A 20666-nucleotide genomic window follows, 5' to 3' on the forward strand; every position below is an offset into this window, starting at 1 on the left:
TATTCCAAAATTCTTGGAATTGGTGATATTTGCCTAAGAACTAATCTCGGCTGCCAGTTGATGTTAAAAGATGTGAGACATATTCCTGATATACGTCTCAATCTGATATCCATCGATACCCTTGATCGACAAGGTTATTATCATCATATTGGCGAAGGAATATTGAAGCTTACTAAAGGCTTAATGGTGGTAGCAAGAGCACGACTTTGTTGTACATTGTACCGGTCAAATGCCAAAGTTTTGAAAGGTGAGTTGAATGTTGTGGAGGATTCATCTCTAGACTTGTGGCATAAGAGGCTAGGCCACATGAGCGAGAAAGGCCTACAAGTTTTAGCAAAGAAGTCTCACATTCCCTTTGCCAAAGGTACGTCGTTAAACTCTTGTGAGCATTGTTTATTCGGAAAACAAAGAAAAGTTAGTTTTCTGTTCCATCTACAAAGAAAGAAAATTTGTTAGATCTTGTTTATTCAGATGTGTGTGGTCCCATGGAAGTCGAGTCACTTGGAAGAAATAAATATTTTGTTACTTATATTGATGATGCTTCACAAAAGGTTTGGGTGTATTTGTTGAAATCCAAAGACCAGGTGTTTCAGACATTCCAGGAGTTCCATGCCATGGTGAAGAGGGAAATTGGGAAACCTCTCAAGTGCCTTCGTAGCGACAACGGCGGTGAGTACACATCTCACCAGTTTAGAGAGTATTGTGTGAAACATGGCATACGTCATGAGAAGACAGTTCCTGGAACTCCACAACATAATGGTGTTGCTGAAAGAATGAACCGAACCATCATGGAGAAAGTCAGGTGTATGCTGAGGACTGCAAAGTTATCTAAGCAGTTCTGGGGTGAAGCTGTAAGGACAGCCTGCTATTTGATCAACCGATTTCCATCAGTACCATTAGGTCTTGATGTTCCGGAGAGAGTATGGACTGGTAATGATGTGTCTTACTCTCATCTGAAGGTGTTTGGCTGCAAAGCTTTTGTGCATGTGCCCAAAGAGCAAAGATCGAAGTTAGACTACAAAGCTACACCGTGCATCTTTCTTGGTTATGGCGGTGAAGATTTTGGTTACAGATTATGGGACCCATACCAGAAGAAGTTTATTCGAAGTAGAGACGTGGTCTTTTATGAAGATTAAACAATTGGGGATTCGGATAAAGAGGCACAACCAGATGGCGCGGTCAAAGGAGTTGATCCATTAGCTTCAGATGAAGAAAGTCACGATGACATCCCTGAAGCAGCTACCAATGAAGTGCCTGCAGAACCAGATAATGCTGATCAGAAGAAGCCTGATCAAGATGTGCCAGACCATGAGATTGCTGATCAGGGGGAGCCTAATCAAGAAGAGCAGATTCAAGAAGAACCCAATCAGGGGGAGCATCCAGCCCCGCAAGAGAATGAAGATCAGGTCAGAAGATCCAGCAGAAGTCGAAGACCATCTACCAAGTATTCTTCATCAGAGTATATCATGTTGACTAATTATGGAAAGCTCGAAACTTATGAGGATGCCAGAGCTCATAACGACAGTTATAAATGGATGAAGGCAATAGAGTCAGAGATGGATTCCTTATTAAAGAATGATACCTATGAGCTGGTGGAGCTTCCAAAGGGCATAAAAACATTGAAAAACAAATGGGTGTTCAAATTGAAAAGGGATGACAACATGACAAGGTACAAGGCTCGTTTGGTTGTCAAAGGTTTTGGTCAAAAGAAAGGAGTTGACTTTGATGAGATTTCCTCACCGGTGGTGAAGATGACTTCCATTCGAGTTATACTTGGTATGGCAGCAAGCATGGATCTTGAGCTCGAGCAGTTAGACGTTAAAACTGCATTTCTCCACGGCAATTTAGAAGATGAGATATACATGAAACAACCCAAAGGCTTTGAAGTCAAAGGTAAAGAAAATTTGGTGTGCAAGCTCAAGAAAAGCTTATATGGTCTTAAGCAGGCTCCGAGACAGTGGAATAAGAAGTTCAACTCATTCATGGTGAGTAATGGGTACAAGAGAACTCATGCTGACTCTTGTGTCTATATCAAACAATTTTCTGGAGGTAAATTCATCATTTTATTGCTTTATGTTGATGACATGTTGATTGTCGGTCAAGATGCTTCTATAATTAAAAAGCTCAAAGAAGAGTTATCTAAGTCCTTTGACATGAAGGACTTAGGGCCAGCCAAGCAGATTTTGGGCATGGAGATAATTCGTGACAGAAAATCCAAGAAGTTGTGGCTGTCACAAGAAAAGTATGTTGAACGGGTGCTTGAAAGGTTCAACATGAAAGCAGCCAAATCGGTAAGCTCACCTTTAGCCTATCATATCAAGTTGAGCAAAGAGTCATGTCCAAAAAAATATGAAGAAAAGGAGAAAATGGCAGTTGTTCCCTACTCTTCAGCAGTAGGAAGTATCATGTATGCAATGGTGTGCACACGGCTAGATATTGCTCATGCAGTAGGTGTGGTGAGCAGGTTTCTCTCTAATCCAAGGAAAGACCATTGGGAAGCTGTTAAGTGGATTCTCAGATATTTGAAGGGGACTTCTAAGATGTGCTTGTGCTTTGGTGGTTCCAAACCAATCTTGGAAGGATTTACTGATGCTGACATGGGAGGTGACCTGGATGGTAAAATCTACATCTGGGTACTTGTTTACTTTTGCAGGGGGAGCCGTGTCTTGGCAATCCAAGTTGCAAAAGTGTGTTGCTTTGTCCACAACCGAGGCTGAATACATAACCGCTATAGAAGCATGCAAGGAGTTGTTGTGGCTAAAGCGGTTTCTCCAAGAGTTGGGTTTGAAGCAAAGTGATTATGGCGTTTATTGTGATAGTCAGAGTGCTTTGGATTTGAGCAAGAACACTACATATCATTCACACACTAAGCACATTGATATTCGTTATCACTGGATTAGAGATGCTATCGAGAACAAGTTGCTACAGCTGAAGAAGATTCATACCGATAATAATTCTTCAGACGTGTTGACAAAGGTAGTCACAAAATCAAAGTTGGAATTTTGCATTAAGGCTGCTGGGATGGACTCCAGGTAACTTGGAGTCATGATCGGAATTCCTCATGGACTGGAGGGGGAGATTGTTGGTATATGGTCCAGCCCATGATGAATGTTCTAGATTATTCTAGTAAGCAAGTGAGGTGGCTGGAGCATGCTAGACAATTCTAGCATGTTATTAAGTTGATGGAAGAAGCTAGAGAGTACTAGTTTCCTTGGTTGCAAATGGAAAGATCTAGAAGCTACAATTTTGTGGCTAGTCTAGATCTTTCTATACTAGAGGTTTGAAGAATACACTATAAACTAGTAGAATGCCAAACTCTCATCTATAAATATGGGTGTGATGTTGTAGTAAAGTAACCAATTAAGAACCAAGTGTGAGTAGCAAAGGATCAAGTCCAAAGCTAGAGTTCCACTCCAAGAGTGAGAGTGAGAGTGTTCCACTACACATTGTGAGTGAAGTTTAGAGTGATAGAGAGTGTATGTCATACTTTTTTGTATCCATCAAGCCTTGTCTTTGGCTTGGTAAGACTACTCTTGTTGTACTCATCTTTTTCATATAGTGAAGATTGATCCTTGTTTTGTGGACGTAGGCAAAATTGCCGAACCACATAAATTCTTAGTGTCCATTTTCTACTTTACTTTGTGGATTCTCTATCTTGTAGTACCGACATTCCTAACAAATAAATCTTATACAAGGCTCGTTCATCTTCTAAACTACAAATTTGGTTCTATCTGCCCATCAATTTGAGTCGTTGAAAGTTTTTGCTTTAATAGAGTTCATTTTTTTTTGTATAATATTGGTTTAATTCTTGTTAATCATATAGTATTAGTTCGTGGTCGAAAGAAATTAAAATTGAACAATAATTTGCGAACACCAAACTGTGGACAGTACTATTTTTACTATCCTGCTTCTTAGTCTGACACTGCACCAAACGCTTTACTAAATTAGTCAGCTTAGTCTAGTCTAAGCCAGTCCAGGTTAGTTCTTGAAGCTAGTCTAGTCTGAAATAGTCTGGTGCAACAAACGCACCGTTATATTACAAACAAGTTGGATAAATTGGGAAAGCAAACTGTATAATCTTTGCCATTATAATTTAATGATGTAAAAAAAAAAAAAATCCCACACTAAATTCCAATATTACAAATCATACAAGTCTATATATATATATATATATATATTTTACTCTTTTCTTACCCTATTTACCTCTACTTGATGGCATGTAAATCTCTATGATCTTCCATTGGTTGCCAAAGGTTTGACACCATTTTCACCAGCCATGGCCATCTCTCCCTCAGCAGCTTCTGTTTTCTCTCTGAACTTCTTGTATATGTCACTCTGGTAAAACTTTCTCGTTCTCATCACCAAAACCAGCGACACAAATGTGCCAAATAATGTAACTGCTGCAATCACGATGAAGGACAATTTGAAGCACTCTCCCCCAACGCAAGTCAGCTCCTCACCTACTTCTCTCACAAGCCCTTTTGCTGCAAGCTGCTTATTGGCTTCTTTGTCATATATGTGCCCGGCGAGTCTCACATTGAGCAAGTATAGTCCAACCGGGCTAGCGCATGCCCCAAAATTGAACAAAGTCGAGTAGTATTTGAGGCCGAAAAGCTCAGAAATTATGGCGAAAAGTAGAGGCCATAAGGCACCTAAACAAAACCCTATTATCACGGAGGCTACGTAGAGACCATTTTTGACATTGAAGGCAATGAGAAGGTGACCAGCACAAGAGAGCAAGAGGGTTAGGGTTAGCATTAGAGGACGAGGGAATTTGTATCTTTTTAACAAGATTTCGGAGCCGAAACCCGACACCACCCGACCCAAATAATTCCATATGCTTACTAGTGACACGAAAGTGCTTATGCTGTGTTTATGGTACCCTAAAGAAGCTCCAATCTGACCCAAGTTGTCTATTGCTGTAAATGCGCCTCCAACACCACAAATGCATGCTACGAAAAGAATGAGCATGTCAATGCTGAAAAGTGCTTGGAGTATGGTGTAGTCCTCACCTCTCTCTGGTGGCCTAAACATAGTTTTCCAGCATGACGGTTCAGTCTCTCTGGTAGTGGTGGCAAGCGCTTCCTTGGGCCGTGACAGATCAGATGTAACGCCAACTTCTTCTGATTTTGGCTTTTCGGTAACTACTTTCAAGTCCGAACCGCCATTCAACTCGAGCTTCTTGCCTTCCAAGATCTTAAATTCCTCAAAAATAACCACAGCAAGTGGGAGGACAAGCAAGAAAATAACCATGGCAGCACTAGCACCGTACTCACCTTGAGTGAAATGAACATTCTTCTGGATTATAATCATAACCATTAAAAATCCAGCAAGCCCAAGTGAGATATAAAGCATATTATAAAACACTTTGAGCTCATTGGGGTGCCTAATGACCTTCATAATCCGAATTGTTCTAAGAGAAACAAAAGAAACGGCAGTAGGAAGCCACCCAATCAACAAAATCAAATCCTTGGTGTCGTCATAATAAAAAGCAGAGTATAACTGTGTGAATATAGCACCACTTAGGCCAGCATATCCCTTCAAGAACCCCAAAACGGAGCCGCGGCTCTCCGGGAAGTTCTTGACACTAGTGATAAGTGATCCAGTATTGGCAAAAGACTGAGAAGTTGCACCCATACAAATGTACATGCACATGTGCCAAACTTGAGGCTTAGCAATTTTTTTGGTCACGGCCATCCAAATCATGAAGTAACCAAAAAAATTGAGGACTCCACCCACTGATAGGACCACCCATGGGGATGTGACCTCGTTAATCAGACCAGAAAGGACACCAACATTGGACCCGAAGTCCTTGAACAAGCTGAGAAGGTTGAGGGTACTTTGGTCATATCCCAGCACAGATTTGATGTCACTGGAGTAAAGACCAAACATGTAGGTGGCGCCAGAGGCTGACATGATTAAGAGGGAAGCAAACACCGTGAACCACCGCCCATTGAGGACTTGGAGGGTTAGGGTTTTGGTGTTACTCCACTCCCATCCTCCACCAGGTCCAGAAACCAACATGGTTTTTTTATCCCTCTGAACTGCACCAGCAGTCTCTCACAAGTTTGTTGTAGCGAAGAAGTTGGTGGATCGGAGGTTTCAATAGATAGATGCAAAGGGAGTGTGTGAGAGCAATTAGAAAATGAAAAACAAAAGTAGTGTAGTGAAAACAAACACTTAGTTCACCTAGAATAAAATAATTTCAAGTAAATTTGGAGTGAATTGCAAATTTGGAAAGAAAATAATAAGAGGGGTATGCAAGGTGAAGATATTACAAGTAACTAGGGGAATAAACTCATCCCCAGTAATAGGGGTATGTAAGTATTATCCTAATATTATTCAACTTAAATTACAATACATACATGTGTTTTGTCTAATATAATTCTATAATGAAACATATCAACTTTGCCGTTCACCTATTATAACTCATGAAGTGAAACATAGTGTTCACGGAAAAGCACAAATTTTCTTGTTCAAGATAGGAAAGAGAGGAACCCTCTTATAAATTTGGTCTTATCAATAAGAAAGAATTGTCAAAATGGTATTGGAGTTGGTTGATTTTGCCTCTGTTTAATTTTTTTTAATCACATGATGCTTGTCTCTACTCTAAAAAATTTCCCCAGTTCCTTCTCGTATTTAACACAAGGGCCGGCCAAGTGAACAAAGTACATACATGTAATTTTATCGGTTTTTTAGATAAAACGGTCCATATTGAATTTGGCATAACTCTTTGTTCCTAACTAAAAAATCAACAAAAGTGGTTCACGATTTGCATAGTTTAATCATTTTGGTTATTCCGTGATATGTCAATATCTAACAAATATATGTTAAAAAAAAATCACCATAACATATTAATTACCTTAACAAATTATATTATTCCAAATGAACTACCAATGATTGATAACACAGGAATTAAGAAACTTAATCACTATATGCTGGACATAATCCAATATATAATCTTGATAGATTGGATTCTTACTCTTGAACGATTACTAATCAAAGTTGCTAAAGGCCCAGGCTGACAATATCTGCTTACTTCTCCTAATGATATTCTATTTATCAAATTGATCGATTTTGAATATAATTAAGGGAGAAAGGTACATATACAAATACTGCTAAGCAAAAGATTTGGAAGGTGACTTGTATATACGTACGGCTGATATTCTTTAAAAATAGTCATCGTATCCAATTCCACCAACAACGCTTGGCAAGAGCATTCACTTAGATTTAAATAAAAAGATGTATATTATATACTTTTTGGATATGACAAAAGAGTTCGACTCTTACTCGTTTTATCAGAACTTTGGCCGCCTACATATTGAGAATAAAAAAAAGTTTGTAGGATAAGGACAAAAGGAAAATTTAATTGATGTATGTAAGCTCTTACATTCAACATAAATACAATCAGAAGATTCATACACATGAAAGTTACAAGAACTAAATTAGAATTGCATGCTTTGCAATAAAGTATAGGTCAATCATTAATGTCGCTATTGCTACATATCTCTACTTTACAAGAATGACTTATGTGACACAAGTACACAGTTACGGTGGTTTCCCGTGCCAATACAATAAAAATATGTATAAATTTTTCGTTCACATGCTCTTATTATAATGATGTACTCTTGTCATGTAAGTTGTTCTCCTAGTATTCATCTCTCTCATGCCAGCAAAAATAGCAACCAAACACACACACATGTGTTGATATCTTAGTCGATGCGTTTACACATCTGAGGGAGAAATAAGAGAGAAAACTATCACCCACAACCGATATTCTAAACTCTTGTAATTTATCACATCTTAATTAATTTCATCACATAACATAATATTATTATTAGAAGCTGCCTCTTGACTTTGGGGTTGGTCCCATAAACCTCAAATGCGGTATTGCTATTTGTTATACATCAAGATCCTAAAATTTATGAGTTTGTCAATTGTTAGACAAAATTTCTCAATTACTTTGCTACTTCGTGCCCTGCTCATAGTGGGAAACTTAGACCCTCAAAGGAAAAGGGAAACTTAGATTGTAGGGTGCATGCAGGCACGACTTTAGTCAAGTAATAAGAAAATCCTCTACCTTAAATTTGAATTTTCATTCTCGTAGTTTAGGTAAATTTAGTGGTAGATTGCCTTGTTCGGTATAGAAAATTTGATTGGAATGAATAGAGATATTCAAGGTTGAGAAAAATTGATTTTTCATTTTGAGTGAATTAGAAGGGGTTTGACATGAAAAAAAAAATCTCTATTCTAATCTGTCATTTTGGAAAAGATTGGAATTGAAAAATTTTCTTCTTGGGTGGCAAGAAAGACCAGAATGCCCATAGCCCATGAAATTCAGACGATCGGACTAGTCAGGCTTCCTAATCATAGTCAGAGTAAGCCATTCCAACAGGCTGACTAGTCAAATAGGCATTCTGCAAACTGTATTACTTCTCCCAAGTAATTAAACCCTAATTCAAGTTAAATTAGAATATCTTGGGAATTAAGTAACATAATCATAATTTTAGGAAGGTTGGATATCTTATCCTAAATTTCCTCTGAGATAGTCTCCTTATTTAATCGGCATTGCTCTCTCTACAAGGACTATGAAGATCTCTATAAATACCCTAGCTTGGGCATTTATCTCTCTAATCAATACGTTTCTCTCATATTCTCTCTACGCCTAAAATAGGCTCATCTCACTCCAAACACAATGATAGACATACGTCCATAGAGAACTCATCTCCTATACGCCTATGCAATGATGGTTCACGATGTGCACACATCAAACCATTATTTGTTAGAACTACACTAGTGATTTTATTCTCCTTCCCGAATATATGTAGGTAGTCCAATTCGGATTCAACACACCGCCCCCAATCAACCCCATTCTCTCTTAATCGGAGGTTATGGACTATTCCGACTGGATCACGCTTCTGTTCGCGAATTTGGTTGACATGAAAAATAGAATTTTCCCCTTTAATTGTAAATATTACCATAAGATTCAAACAAATGTTGAGAGTGCACTAAATATAATTGAAAGTGATAGGCTTTTTGACTTTTTAACAAAACAATGATTTTAAAATTAACATAACTCATCACTTTCATTTTGGTCATTCCGTGAAAAACCTTTGCATAATGAGGATCAAAGTGACAAAAATATCCTCATTTTAATAAACAATAGGATTTGACCAAAAATGAGATATTTTTATCATTTTATTTTTATTTAACAGAGATTTTTCACAAAAGAATCAAAATGATTGACATTGGACGAAATTAAGGCCTGTAAAACCCAAAAGGAAAATACTGAATTAAAATGCATATCATCCATCAATCCTACATTAAAATTGCAATCACAACATCCCACATCAAGAACCTAAAAGATTATAAGCTAAAACAGCTACAAGTCTCATGAAAACAGCCGAATCACCCAACAGCAACATTTAGTAACGGTCAAAGGAAGATGGGCGGCCTCCCCTGCTAGGGCGGTCATAAGGACCAGGCCTGCTTCTGTAATTATCGCCTCTAGCTGGCCCTCCGCTTGCATACCTGTCTCCTCCTCTTGCGCCACCATCCCTATCATAGCCTCTATCTTTGCCATAACCATTTTGAGGATAACGATCAGAACCACCGTACCTGTCACTTGTAAAACGATCACCGGCTGGGTACCTGCAAGGAAAAGTGGCAAAGGTTGAGTAAAAGGGATTTTGTTTACTACTATTCAGAGCAATCACAAGTGAGAGAAAGGAACAAGCGGTTAAGCAGTAACTCATACCTGTCGCTAGCATAGCGATCACGGCTACCATATTTGTCATCTCTGCTGTCAAAACGGTCCCTCTCTCCATAGCGCCCTCCATCATAACGGTCATCCATGTAGCGGTCACGGTCTCCACCAAAGCGATCCCCACGGCCACCAGCCCCAAACCTAGAATGTGATGAGAACGAACCTCCACCGCCTCTTCCGCCTCCCGCTGAAGGGCAATCTCGGGCCCAATGTCCTGGTCGACCACACTTGAAGCATTCATCTTGTCCTACAGGTCTATCTCCTCCCCCATAGTTTCTCCTGCCACCAGATGAGTAGCCACCTCCTCTGTAGCCATGGTCAGAATCCTCTCCAGCTCCTCCCACTCCCATTTTGGGTTGAGCTTTGTTCACAGAGATTATGCGATCACTAAGCTCCCGCCCATGCATCTCCCGGATTGCATCTTCCATTGCTCGCCGATCTCCAAATGTAATAAACCCAAAACCTCGGGGACGGTTTGTATCTCTTTCCATCATGATCTATAAAAGTACCACATTAGCCATTTCATATAAATGAAATTCATCCATTTTAACCAAAAGTGAGAGTAATCTATCAACTACTCCCAGGAGTCCACAATGAGAAACTAAAAGCAACTTCCATCACCCAGCCAGAAGTTCAATTGCTGAGAAGCTGGAAGAAGAATTAATAAACAGGGAACACACAATATGAAAGCAAAATTTGTGAATGAGATATGGATTAGCAATACATATTAGCACGCATCCTAACTGGTAATTAAAATTTAACAAGTTGATAACTTACTTTCTCCTTGTTATTATGGATAACAGATTGAACCGTGTTTCAATGTGAAAAAAATTCTGATAAATACAGAGGAATCCATCACTTGAGATCTTGACTTCCCACAAAATCCAATAAATTAGATCCAGCAAAAACTGATACCTAGCCCACCACAAAGTCAAATGTATCTACTCTCAAACAGAAACATTCAAGTTGAATTGGTCATCAGCGCTAGCAGTATATCTGTGATAAGGTTTACTTCTCACTGATCCTTAATCCCAACATAAGACTGCCAGAAATTAGGATAACACTGCAGACACCAGGCAAGCATCCATCTTGTATTCACGAAAACAATGTTCCCCCAAACAAAGCTATGCAGATCACTCAGACAAAGGCAGCAATCACAATATTTGATCTTTCCACTATTCAAAACAAACCAAATAGAGCACAAAAAGATACCTCAAAAACTGTGTTCATTTTGCAGACTATGCCCGACTCGATCCATAATCACTCGTTCTCGTAGCATTTCATTAATTTCGTAAAAAACACAAAAATCAGTCAAAGACGGCAAAGGTGCTCCATCCAATTATCAGCTCAAAATAGCAGAACCGATGACAATCCTGATTATCCCTTTCAACCAGAAAACTTAGACCTACTAAACTCATAAAAGATACCCTAGAGCCATGGAGATCCATGTTCTGACAACCTCTTTTGATAGAAGATGTTTGGACAACCTTTGCTGATAGAAGATATTCTGACAACTTTTAAGTACTTGCAATTATCATACAATCGCCTATAAAAAACTCGCCACCACAGTTCCCAAAGATGAAATGCCAATGGGTAGGAAGAAAGAGAGAAAAAGAAAGGTGTGCCCATGCCTACTCCATATACCCTGACTACAAACTTGAACAGGTTTGGAGTTTCAGATTCCAAGGTAGCCAAAAGTACTACTCCACCAAAGTTATCAAATCTTAAATCAATACTGGAACTACTGATGAACTGGCAGCATCGATATCTGGTGAGTGTTGATGTTGCTGAATTCATCTTGCCATGCAAACCCAAAGTACTGAGCCTCAATTAAACACTGTTTCTGAACCTGCAAAGACGCTACTGATCCTGACGATGTCTCATAAGATTCACGGAATGGATTGCATGAATGTGCCCGCAAGTGAAGTGACCAGACTGAAAGTGTGGCCTATGTTGACTCTACCAGGTAGATGGTTGAGTTCATAATGCACTAGATAAACTTACTGACCCACAAAAACATGACAGTGAAATTGATCTCAATCTCTTGTCCCCACAAAAAAAAAAAAAAAAAAAAAAAAGTTTCATAAAAAAAAGTTTGAACTAGTTCAAACAAAATTCAACTCACTGAAAAGAAGGCTCAGACTTCATGAGCACTCCACAATAGCAGATGCCAGAAAAACGCAGTTTAGAGTGATTAACTCAGACTAACTGTATCAAACATAAAGTAACTAAGCTTGATACTTTGCAGCCTCATCCAATAAAGCTCGAATTTTATATCTGGCAGACCTCCATGAGGACCATAACTAAAAGATCAGGTATCAAGAGTTTGACACATCTGAAGAACAACTAACAAGAGACAACAAAACTCTCTGATTTAGACAATGACTATGTCAGACATAAGGCTGCAGAGCCACAGAATCATACTCCCTACAAAAAAGATAAATTTCTCGAAGTTTCCATATCTTGTAAATTGATGATTAGTGGGCCCACCCTCAAAGCCTTACTTATATTCCGAATTTCCAAGACTATCACAACCACAAATCTTCTCATCGCTAAATCTTGTGGATCCCAACCACAAATCTTTTCACCAACAAATCTTTTTCACCAATAAATCTTTGTTACTATACAGCAGATGAGACCAAGCAAGCAATTAACTGGGCTGCCTTGAACTCAATTCCACGCATCCAGATACCATCTGTTTGTGTTATACTTCTTGCCTTGATACTTATTCTAACCATCAACTATAACTAGTCCCAACAAATCTTATCAAGCTTCAGCAACTCGATGCAATCACTCAAACAAAAATATCTCTACGAAAACCCATACACGTACAGCACCAAAAGATCATAACCGTCATTCCAAAAAGACATGAAAACAAATAAAGGAGAATTAATACAAAGTGAGGACAACAGAAACTATCAAAAGAAAAGGATAAAATCAAAATAAACATAAGTAACCGTAGTTACACACATGGAATTAAATATCATCGCTCCTCATACATGTACAACCGGATATATCATGAGGTCAGAATGGCACTACTGACAATTAAATATCTCAGTGAGTAGTTTATTTGTTTCATTCGTGTTCACTCACTTCATACAAAAAACAATAGGGCATAACAAGCTCATTGAACACGTGGAAAGAGCATGATCTGAAAATCGATAATCAGGATCAATCAAACAATTACTGAACATGCATTATAGCCATGTACCATCATTGTCTGAACTTCCTGCATCAAAACCAAAAACTTCCGAGAATGTTCAACCAATTTGTACTTCAAATATCTTGGGCAGGCAGGATAAAATTTAATTTAAACAAAAGGCCCAAAACAACAACGACGAAAAATTTTGCAACAAAGATTTCGACTGTTTTCCTTCTAAACATCAACTAAATGTAAACATAGGGTCAAATTAAAGCCTGAAACTGACTGAAAATTTTGGGACTTTTTTCACCTCTTAAAACCATAAATTCAAATATAATTCAGACCAAAAATTAAAAGGATAAGATCTTTCCAATAGTTTGCTAGCAAAGTAAAGCAGCTGAAGCCTAAAAACGCATGCATCTTTCAATTGACACAATTAACAGGTAATAGGATTGGTAACAATTAGGGTTTACATATAATTACGCGTTGATTGGAAGATTAATCATCGAAGAACTAGCTAGGAAAAATTTGAGGGTACCTGAGCTTCAAGAACTTTGCCGAAGCGTTGGAAAGCGCTCTCCAGCTGACGCTCCGTCACGTCCCACGACAACCCTCCCACGAATATACGGTAGTCTTCCTTCCCTGCCATCTCTCTCCCTCAATCTCTCAATCTCTCTCTCTCTCAATCTCTCTCAATCTCTGTTGCCTGTACTGTGTGATGAGCCAAACCCTACCCGCGTCGTATTCTTGTATTTCTACTTCGATTTTGCCCCTTTTCTATTTGCTTATTTATTAGACAAGCCTTCATGTGCGCTTACACGTGTGCAGAAAATATTTTTTAATCACAACATGCTACACACAATTTACACATTTTAAATATATTTATATGCGTAAATTGATAAAAGAAAAATCAAATATTTGACGTAAATGAATAATTTTAGATCATTCTAGAAGAAACCCTCATAAACTAATTAAAACAGCTGAATTCACATAATAAAATCGGTTTCCATATAATTTACATTAAGAATAGAGAAAATAATATTTAATAAACAATTAATTGAATTACATTATTGCTTGTCCATTGTGAGGCTAAGCCTACCTCCCATTCCTCTTAGTGTAGATAATATCGTTTGTTTAAAAAAAAAAACAATCATTTGATAATTAATTTAATCACATTATTATCCGTGTGCGAAAAACCTGTTTTTATAAAGAAAATAATATTTAATAAACAACTGATTGAATCATATTATTGCTAACTCATTGTGAGGCTAAGCCCACCACATTCCCCTTAGTATAGATAATATCATTTGTTAAAAAAAATTAAAAAAAATCATTTGACAACTTATTTAATCATATTATTATCTGCGTGCGAAAGATCTTTTTTTATAACCAGCATTACACGCCTGTTAAGATGTTTTGAACACAATATTCATGATTTTCCTTATTTTTCTTTCCCCTCCACATGGGCACCATCAACTTTTCCTCATCCTTCCTTTTTTTTTTATTCTTTTCTCTTCTCACTTATATTTATATTATATTTTATGATGATCAAATTACCAAATTATCCTTGCATTATTTGATTTATATATTGGGCTGCTTTTGGATTTTTTTGGTTGAGGGGCAATTTGGTCCTAATATTTTTGTCGAAGCCGTGACCCCAAATTGAGGCTCTGGCTTTATATATAAGAGATGCAAAGGGATTTTTATTTTTTATTTTTATTTTTTAAATGAGGACTAGATATAGGATTTACTCAATATCGAACTTTAACGATTTGAATTTTCTATTTTGTAAGTCTCAATTCATAGATATTTTTGCAAAAATTCAATTCAATCCGAAACCATTTATTTATTTAATTATCAAGATAAAATTTCATTATTTCTATTTGCAAGGATGATCTATGAGGTGCAACTTGAAAAATAGACTGTTCGAATCGTAAAAATTCAATATTGTGTGGATCCTACACCTAATCCCTATTTTTATAAAAGAAAAAATAAGAATCTCTTCCTTTAATTATTTCCTATTTATTACTATGCTCATGTGCTTGGACGAAAACCTTACTTTACCCACTTTTCACCTCGCCTCATGCGTCTTCGGGGTGGTTTGGGAGTGAGGTGCTTAAAAAAAAAGCACCCATGAAAAAACGCTGTGAGGGTTTTAGGTGTTTGGTAAACTGAAAAAAATGGCTTATTTTGGAAGCTGTTGTGAGAATAAGCTGAAATCAAAGGAAAAAGCTGAAGTTGCTATTTGCAGCTTTGGTAAACTGGCTTTTTTTTTCAAAGCACACGGAGCTACAGTGCTCCTTTAATGAAAAGACCCACTATCAGACTGCTTTTTTTTTCCAAAAGCACTTTTACAAAAAAGTTTACCAAACACTCTGCTGATTTATTTCACAACCGTTTATTCTTACAGCACAGCCGCTTATTCTCACAGCAGCTTTTTTTTAAAGCACAACAATATCAAACCAGCCCTTCATCCCGCTTGCGAGGCAAAGACATTACTATTCACTCTGAAAAATAAGTCTTTGTACAATTTCATTCGTTTTCCATTGTTACAGAAATTATTTATTATTTACATGTATATTTTTTTTCTTTTGTTTTTTATTTATTTATACTTTGTTGGTCTTATCTTCCATGTGTCATACAGACCATATTAGGTGATTCCGACTTGTGTGCAGGAATTGATTAATAAGCTATAGGTTCAGCCGTACAGGTCATGTTAGGTTTTGCCGACATTCACCGTACAGGTCATGTTAGGAATTGATTAACTGTATTATATGAACCTTCGTCGTTCTTTGAGGACGAAATTGTTGATGATTTTGGCCGGCTTTGTAGTTTCGAGGTTGGCTTAGAGCTTTTTGCCGTTTTTGGGGAACATCTTGACCTTAACTTCTGCTTTGATTGGCTCGGGTCGCAGGGGCAAAAGGCTGACCGACAAACCAGGGTCTAATAGGATGTGATTGACGATTGTGTCTAGTTCACCTCAACAAACTGGCTTTAATATTTGTCATGATCCAGCAACGCCTGGACAAAGGCAGTCCTAATATCGGATGACATCATTTTTTGGTATTTCAAATTATTCACTAATTGGGTTGCTCCTTTTATATATAGAGATTATTGTAGAATTATCAGAGAGACGGGTCATACGGCCCACTTCCAACAACACCGATATTGTTTCCAACTTGGTAATTACCACCAGCACAATCCGTTAGGTGTTGAGTTTTATCACAAAATGTCTCAGTATTAGTTGGAGTGGGATTAGGGTATTTAAACTATTCTTTTGTCATTGATATAGTCGATGTGGGACTTTTCAACAATTATTTCGTTGAAGAAGAAACAGCTCCAAAGAGCTTGTCACATTATTCGAAATAATTACATTAATTTTTTTTAATTGGCAGGGAAATGATTACATTAATTGACATACATAATTTACACGACTATACATGAAATGAAGTGGGCTATCAACCAGCGATTGAAAAATGTTGCAGTTGAGGCAGCAATCTGCATCCTTTTCTATTCAGATATAAGAGGCAGCCTAGCAACACTGGTTCCTCCCCCTCCGCCGGTTGGTGATTTAGAGTTAATCACCTCCAGAAAACTTGAACCGGATTTAACAGGTTTTGAAGCTTTCTTTTTGTTTAATCTCATCGGAAGAATCTGCAACCTCGGATTCATCTCGGTGCCCGAATTTTCGGCAGCCAGCTGATAACTTTCCACTAGCTCAAGCTGTCGGGCGATTATTTCAGTGCGTCTTGGGAGAAGCTCGACTGGCTCTCCACCAGGAATCACGATGTACTCAATCGCAAGTCGAACCTCCTATGACATACAAAAAGGAGAAACGGTGTACTAAGCAAATGATATAGGTAAGGTCCTAAGGATTATGTTGTGGAATGAACTGAGAATTTACTGACTGAAACGGAGAACTGGGGAAGGAAAATGTACCTCCAATGCATCAATCTCTTCCAAAGATGGTTTTCTTTTCGGGGCATCATCTTCAATTTCAATGTCGAAAGAACTATTGACTAACTGCTTTCGCAAAGAGCCAACAGATTCCATTTCAAGAATCATCCGAACTGCCTTGACCATTTGTGCCATGGTATTTGACTGGACAACAAAACCGAATGAGCCATGGCGTGTATGGTGTGTACCATACAATGCAAATGTAGAATAGATACACAAACAGAGAACTTCGAAAAACAACGAAAGAGAGGCTACCTTCATGACAAATACAGGCAAGTCGTGGAACTTTGTTACACTGCGGATCCATGGGCTCTGTTTCATTTCATAACTGGATGCTATTATTACATCAGCTGTTCCGATATCATCAGTTACTTCTATTTCATCTTCAAGCCCCATTACCTTTGCTACTTGTAGAAGATCGGCTTCAAGGATCTACAGTACATCAAAATAATAAAAAATTTGTTAATACAAATCATCCGCCTTGTGAAAACCTATTTACTAATAGCGTTTTGGAGAAATTCATGAAGTTATTACTACAAAATGACAGAATCAGAGCTTAAGATGATGTGTGACCTTTGCTCTCAGTTTAATGAGCGTGGATTTGAAATTTTCCAATTGAAATATAGAGTGAAGCAAATAGAAACCTAAGTAATATACCTTGTATGCATATACACAAACCGGCAAACTCCTCTTCTTCACAGATCTTTTGCTGCTCAATTTTTTGGACCGTGTAGGAGAATGGTCTAGATCTTCCTTGTCAGACTCTATATCAGCGGCATCAATGTTCTTTTTAGCAGTAAAATCAGACACTTGTAGATAGCTCTTTTCAGGTATTGAAATAGACTTGCGAGAGCCACTAGCATCTGCATCAACATGACGGATTTCAAACAAAGGAGATTTTCCTGCAACCAAAAAATTTTCAATTTAGAATAATTTTGGCCCTTGAAATGTCAATCCAAAGAGCAAAGAGGGAAGTGCAAAATACCAGCCAGTATAGCATCAACAGTTGCATCTAATCTGTGATGCACACGAAGTTCTGTTTTAGATATAATCTCCACAGCACATGTAAATGTAGGAGGCCCCCTTCTTTCCAGAATTGTCTTCTGTACCTTCCTTCTTCTTGCTTCTTCATCACCAAGTGTCACACTCTGCATTCAGATCAAAACTGCTTTTAGTCAATCAACAGTTTCTATCTGCGAAAGCCTTAAATTGGTAAGGTCTCGACACAATATCTGCAGTGGGGATATGCCATATCTCCTATATGGTACCAACAAGCAGCACTAATAGATTTGAGCACAACTAGTAAATGGTAGAATTGACAAGTAGCATTGCACTGCACCTCTATGCCACCGACAAGGATCTGTAGAGAAGGATTTTTCATTACGTTGTCTATCGTCATTCCATGTGCTGTTCCAACTAGTTGGACTCCTCTTTGAGCAATAGTACTGGCAGCCAATGCTTCAAGTTCTGTTCCAATTTCATCTATTATGATTGTTTCGGGCATATGGTTTTCCACTGCTTCAATCATAACCTGCACAAAAGTTCAAAAGGGGTAAAACGATGATTTGGGTGAAAGGAAAAACAATGCACATTTACTACTCGGGAACTAAAGCAACAGTTGGAGATTAAAAGCAATAGAATTGTTGTCAACACTCACATTATGCTGCATATTGACATTAGGAACTTGCATCCTCCTTGCACGACCTATTCCTGCGTGAGGAACATCTCCGTCTCCACCAATCTCATTAGATGTATCCACAATCACAACACGCTTCAAATGATCATCTGCCAGCATTCTAGCAATTTCTCTGCACGGACAAATTCATAACATGTTTATTCCTGATGCCAAGTGAAATGGAATTAAAGGTTCATTTGCTTGAACCAGGAGTAGGCAATACCTGATTAAGGTTGTCTTCCCAACTCCAGGAGGTCCAATGACCAAGATGGAACCGCCGCCCTCAACCAAGTCACGTATGATCTCAGCGCTTCCTGACACAGCTCGTCCCACTCGGCACGTGAGGCCAATGATTTGCATTTTCCGGTTTCGAATAGCACTTATCCGGTGTAGTGAATTGTTAATACCTGAACGGTTGTCATCTGAAAACTCACTAACCTACAGAAAAGAAAGTACCTTTGTATAAGAAACACATAAACAAATAGTTAAGAAGTCGTTTAAAAGTGTTTTTAAAATGACTGAAAGCGTTTTTGGAGAAGATGTTTTTGGCTTTCAAAAGCATTGATGTATTTTCTGCAAGTAGCATCTGTTATGTGCTTTTTCTAATAAGTTTTTAAGTGATTTTCTAGGATTGACTTGCTTTTTTACTAAGAATTGATTCCAAAAAAAGAATTCGCCAAAAGCGCTTTCAGTCATTTTAAAAGCATTCACAAACGAACTCTATAACTTCCCTTCTAAACAAAGCTAATAGGTATTTACCAATCACTTGCATGACCAGTAACACAAGGGTTCAAAATTAACAATTTAATCAATCATTAAAACAAATAATTAAACCAGAGAGACCGCCACTAACACCAAATTAAAGATTTACCCAAAAACACTTATGTCATGCAAATGTGACTTTTAATTTTTCAAGTCTCAATCTGCATAAGAATGCACCAAACCTTCGATACAGCGTGCCGTAGATCTTCATGATTCACCGGCTTTTCGGACATCACCCAATCACCGGAAGGAAACCTCGCAATCGGACTCCTCCCCAAATCCATCACAACCTCAACGAGCTCGCCAATCTCCTCGTGCCTGTACAGCTCACTCCTCATCCTCAAAGGCAACAATTCAAGTAACATTCCCAGCTCCGAAGCCACCTCCGGCTGCGACGTGGAGCCCGGATTCAAATTCGGAGAATTTGAAACCAACCCATTTCCGGAATAGAACCGATAGGACGGCCTCCGAATCTCCGGGGCCGGAATCCATGGGGTGGAGGATTTGGACGAAGCAACCGGCTTACGCCCACCGCGAGTTCGACGAAATGCCGAAGAGACTGCAGAGGTGAATTTGGAGTTCTGAAGGTAGCAGAGGGTCGAGATTGGGATCTGGTTCGCCGATTGCCATGAGCTCTGCAAATCAACGAGCACGCATTGCGAGCTCAAAGCTCTCATTTTTCCTCTGAATTATTAATTTTTAATACAATTACAAAGAGACTCTGATTTTTATTTTATTTTTTTATTTTTTTATGGATGTAGTTTATGAAGTGTCCGAATTGGCGAGGATGGAAGAAGATTCGGAGGTATCTCCTCCGCGATTGGAGTTTTGGAGGGAAAGTGGGGCCGCCTAAGAGCAACCTAACAAACGGTTAGCGACCGTTGAAAGCAATGGAAGTTGAGCCACGTGGGGCTGCGTCGCGAGCCACACATATTTTACAAAGCTTCTAGTTTTGGAACTCTATAGAAAAATCATTATTTCCTTTCTTGCACTCCACAATTTAAACTTTGGGAATGTTATTAGCTCTTAAAAAAATAATTATTCTTCTCGATCTCTGAAAAGATGGATTGTCGTTGCAAAATCAACGACTAGTGTTTTTTAGAACAAAAAATAATCACGGAGAGTAAGTGATGGCTGTTTTAGAGATCTAACAAGAATTTCTCTATATTTTGGTAAAATTATGATAGCGGTCTGTGTTATTATGACGGAAATCCGCTTGGTTAGACTAGTATCAACCTTCGCGACTAATTGTTGCAAATTTATGTTCAAGTTCGTCATGTTATCGACAAAATTAGCACACGAGTGACAAAAATGTGTGGAAATTGAACTTTTTTTTGCTGTAGAATATAGAGAATTTTTTATGG

The 20666-nt window shown here is 38.3% G+C and overlaps 3 protein-coding genes across 6 annotated transcripts; all 3 read right to left on the bottom strand.

Annotated features, from left to right (window-relative positions):
• Nucleotides 1-4227: 4227 nt before the first annotated feature.
• LOC103442697 (protein NUCLEAR FUSION DEFECTIVE 4-like) lies at nucleotides 4228-6024 on the bottom strand. The gene has a single exon (XM_017334286.3). The coding sequence runs from the start codon at nucleotides 6022-6024 to the stop codon at nucleotides 4228-4230; it is 1797 nt and encodes a 598-aa protein (XP_017189775.3).
• Nucleotides 6025-9258: 3234 nt separating this feature from the next.
• On the bottom strand, nucleotides 9259-13681 carry LOC103442544 (glycine-rich RNA-binding protein RZ1C-like). Of its 3 annotated transcripts, none has more exons than XM_008381347.4 (4): nucleotides 13447-13670; nucleotides 10544-12576; nucleotides 9758-10263; nucleotides 9259-9651 (listed from the first exon to the last, which is right to left on the bottom strand). In XM_008381347.4, exons 3-4 carry the CDS (start codon nucleotides 10258-10260, stop codon nucleotides 9426-9428), a joined length of 729 nt encoding a protein of 242 aa, XP_008379569.2. In that variant the 5' UTR covers nucleotides 10261-10263; nucleotides 10544-12576; nucleotides 13447-13670; the 3' UTR covers nucleotides 9259-9425. The 3 variants fall into 3 exon arrangements, with proteins under 3 accessions (XP_008379569.2, XP_070674414.1, XP_008379568.2); XM_070818313.1 differs by having other exon boundaries at nucleotides 9758-10414; nucleotides 13447-13633; XM_008381346.4 differs by lacking the exon at nucleotides 10544-12576 and having other exon boundaries at nucleotides 13447-13681.
• Nucleotides 13682-16212: 2531 nt separating this feature from the next.
• Nucleotides 16213-20331, bottom strand: LOC108169992 (protein SEEDLING PLASTID DEVELOPMENT 1). 2 transcript variants are annotated; one of them, XM_017324410.3, is made up of 9 exons: nucleotides 19485-20331; nucleotides 18764-18978; nucleotides 18523-18673; nucleotides 18205-18396; nucleotides 17851-18013; nucleotides 17523-17767; nucleotides 17121-17297; nucleotides 16848-17009; nucleotides 16213-16721 (listed from the first exon to the last, which is right to left on the bottom strand). In XM_017324410.3, exons 1-9 carry the CDS (start codon nucleotides 19977-19979, stop codon nucleotides 16419-16421), a joined length of 2103 nt encoding a protein of 700 aa, XP_017179899.2. In that variant the 5' UTR covers nucleotides 19980-20331; the 3' UTR covers nucleotides 16213-16418. The 2 variants fall into 2 exon arrangements, with proteins under 2 accessions (XP_017179899.2, XP_070674418.1); XM_070818317.1 differs by having other exon boundaries at nucleotides 18764-18973; nucleotides 19480-20331.
• Nucleotides 20332-20666: the final 335 nt, after the last annotated feature.

This window comes from Malus domestica, chromosome 01 (genome assembly GCF_042453785.1).
Source record: "Malus domestica chromosome 01, GDT2T_hap1".
Classification (NCBI taxonomy): domain Eukaryota; kingdom Viridiplantae; phylum Streptophyta; class Magnoliopsida; order Rosales; family Rosaceae; genus Malus; species Malus domestica.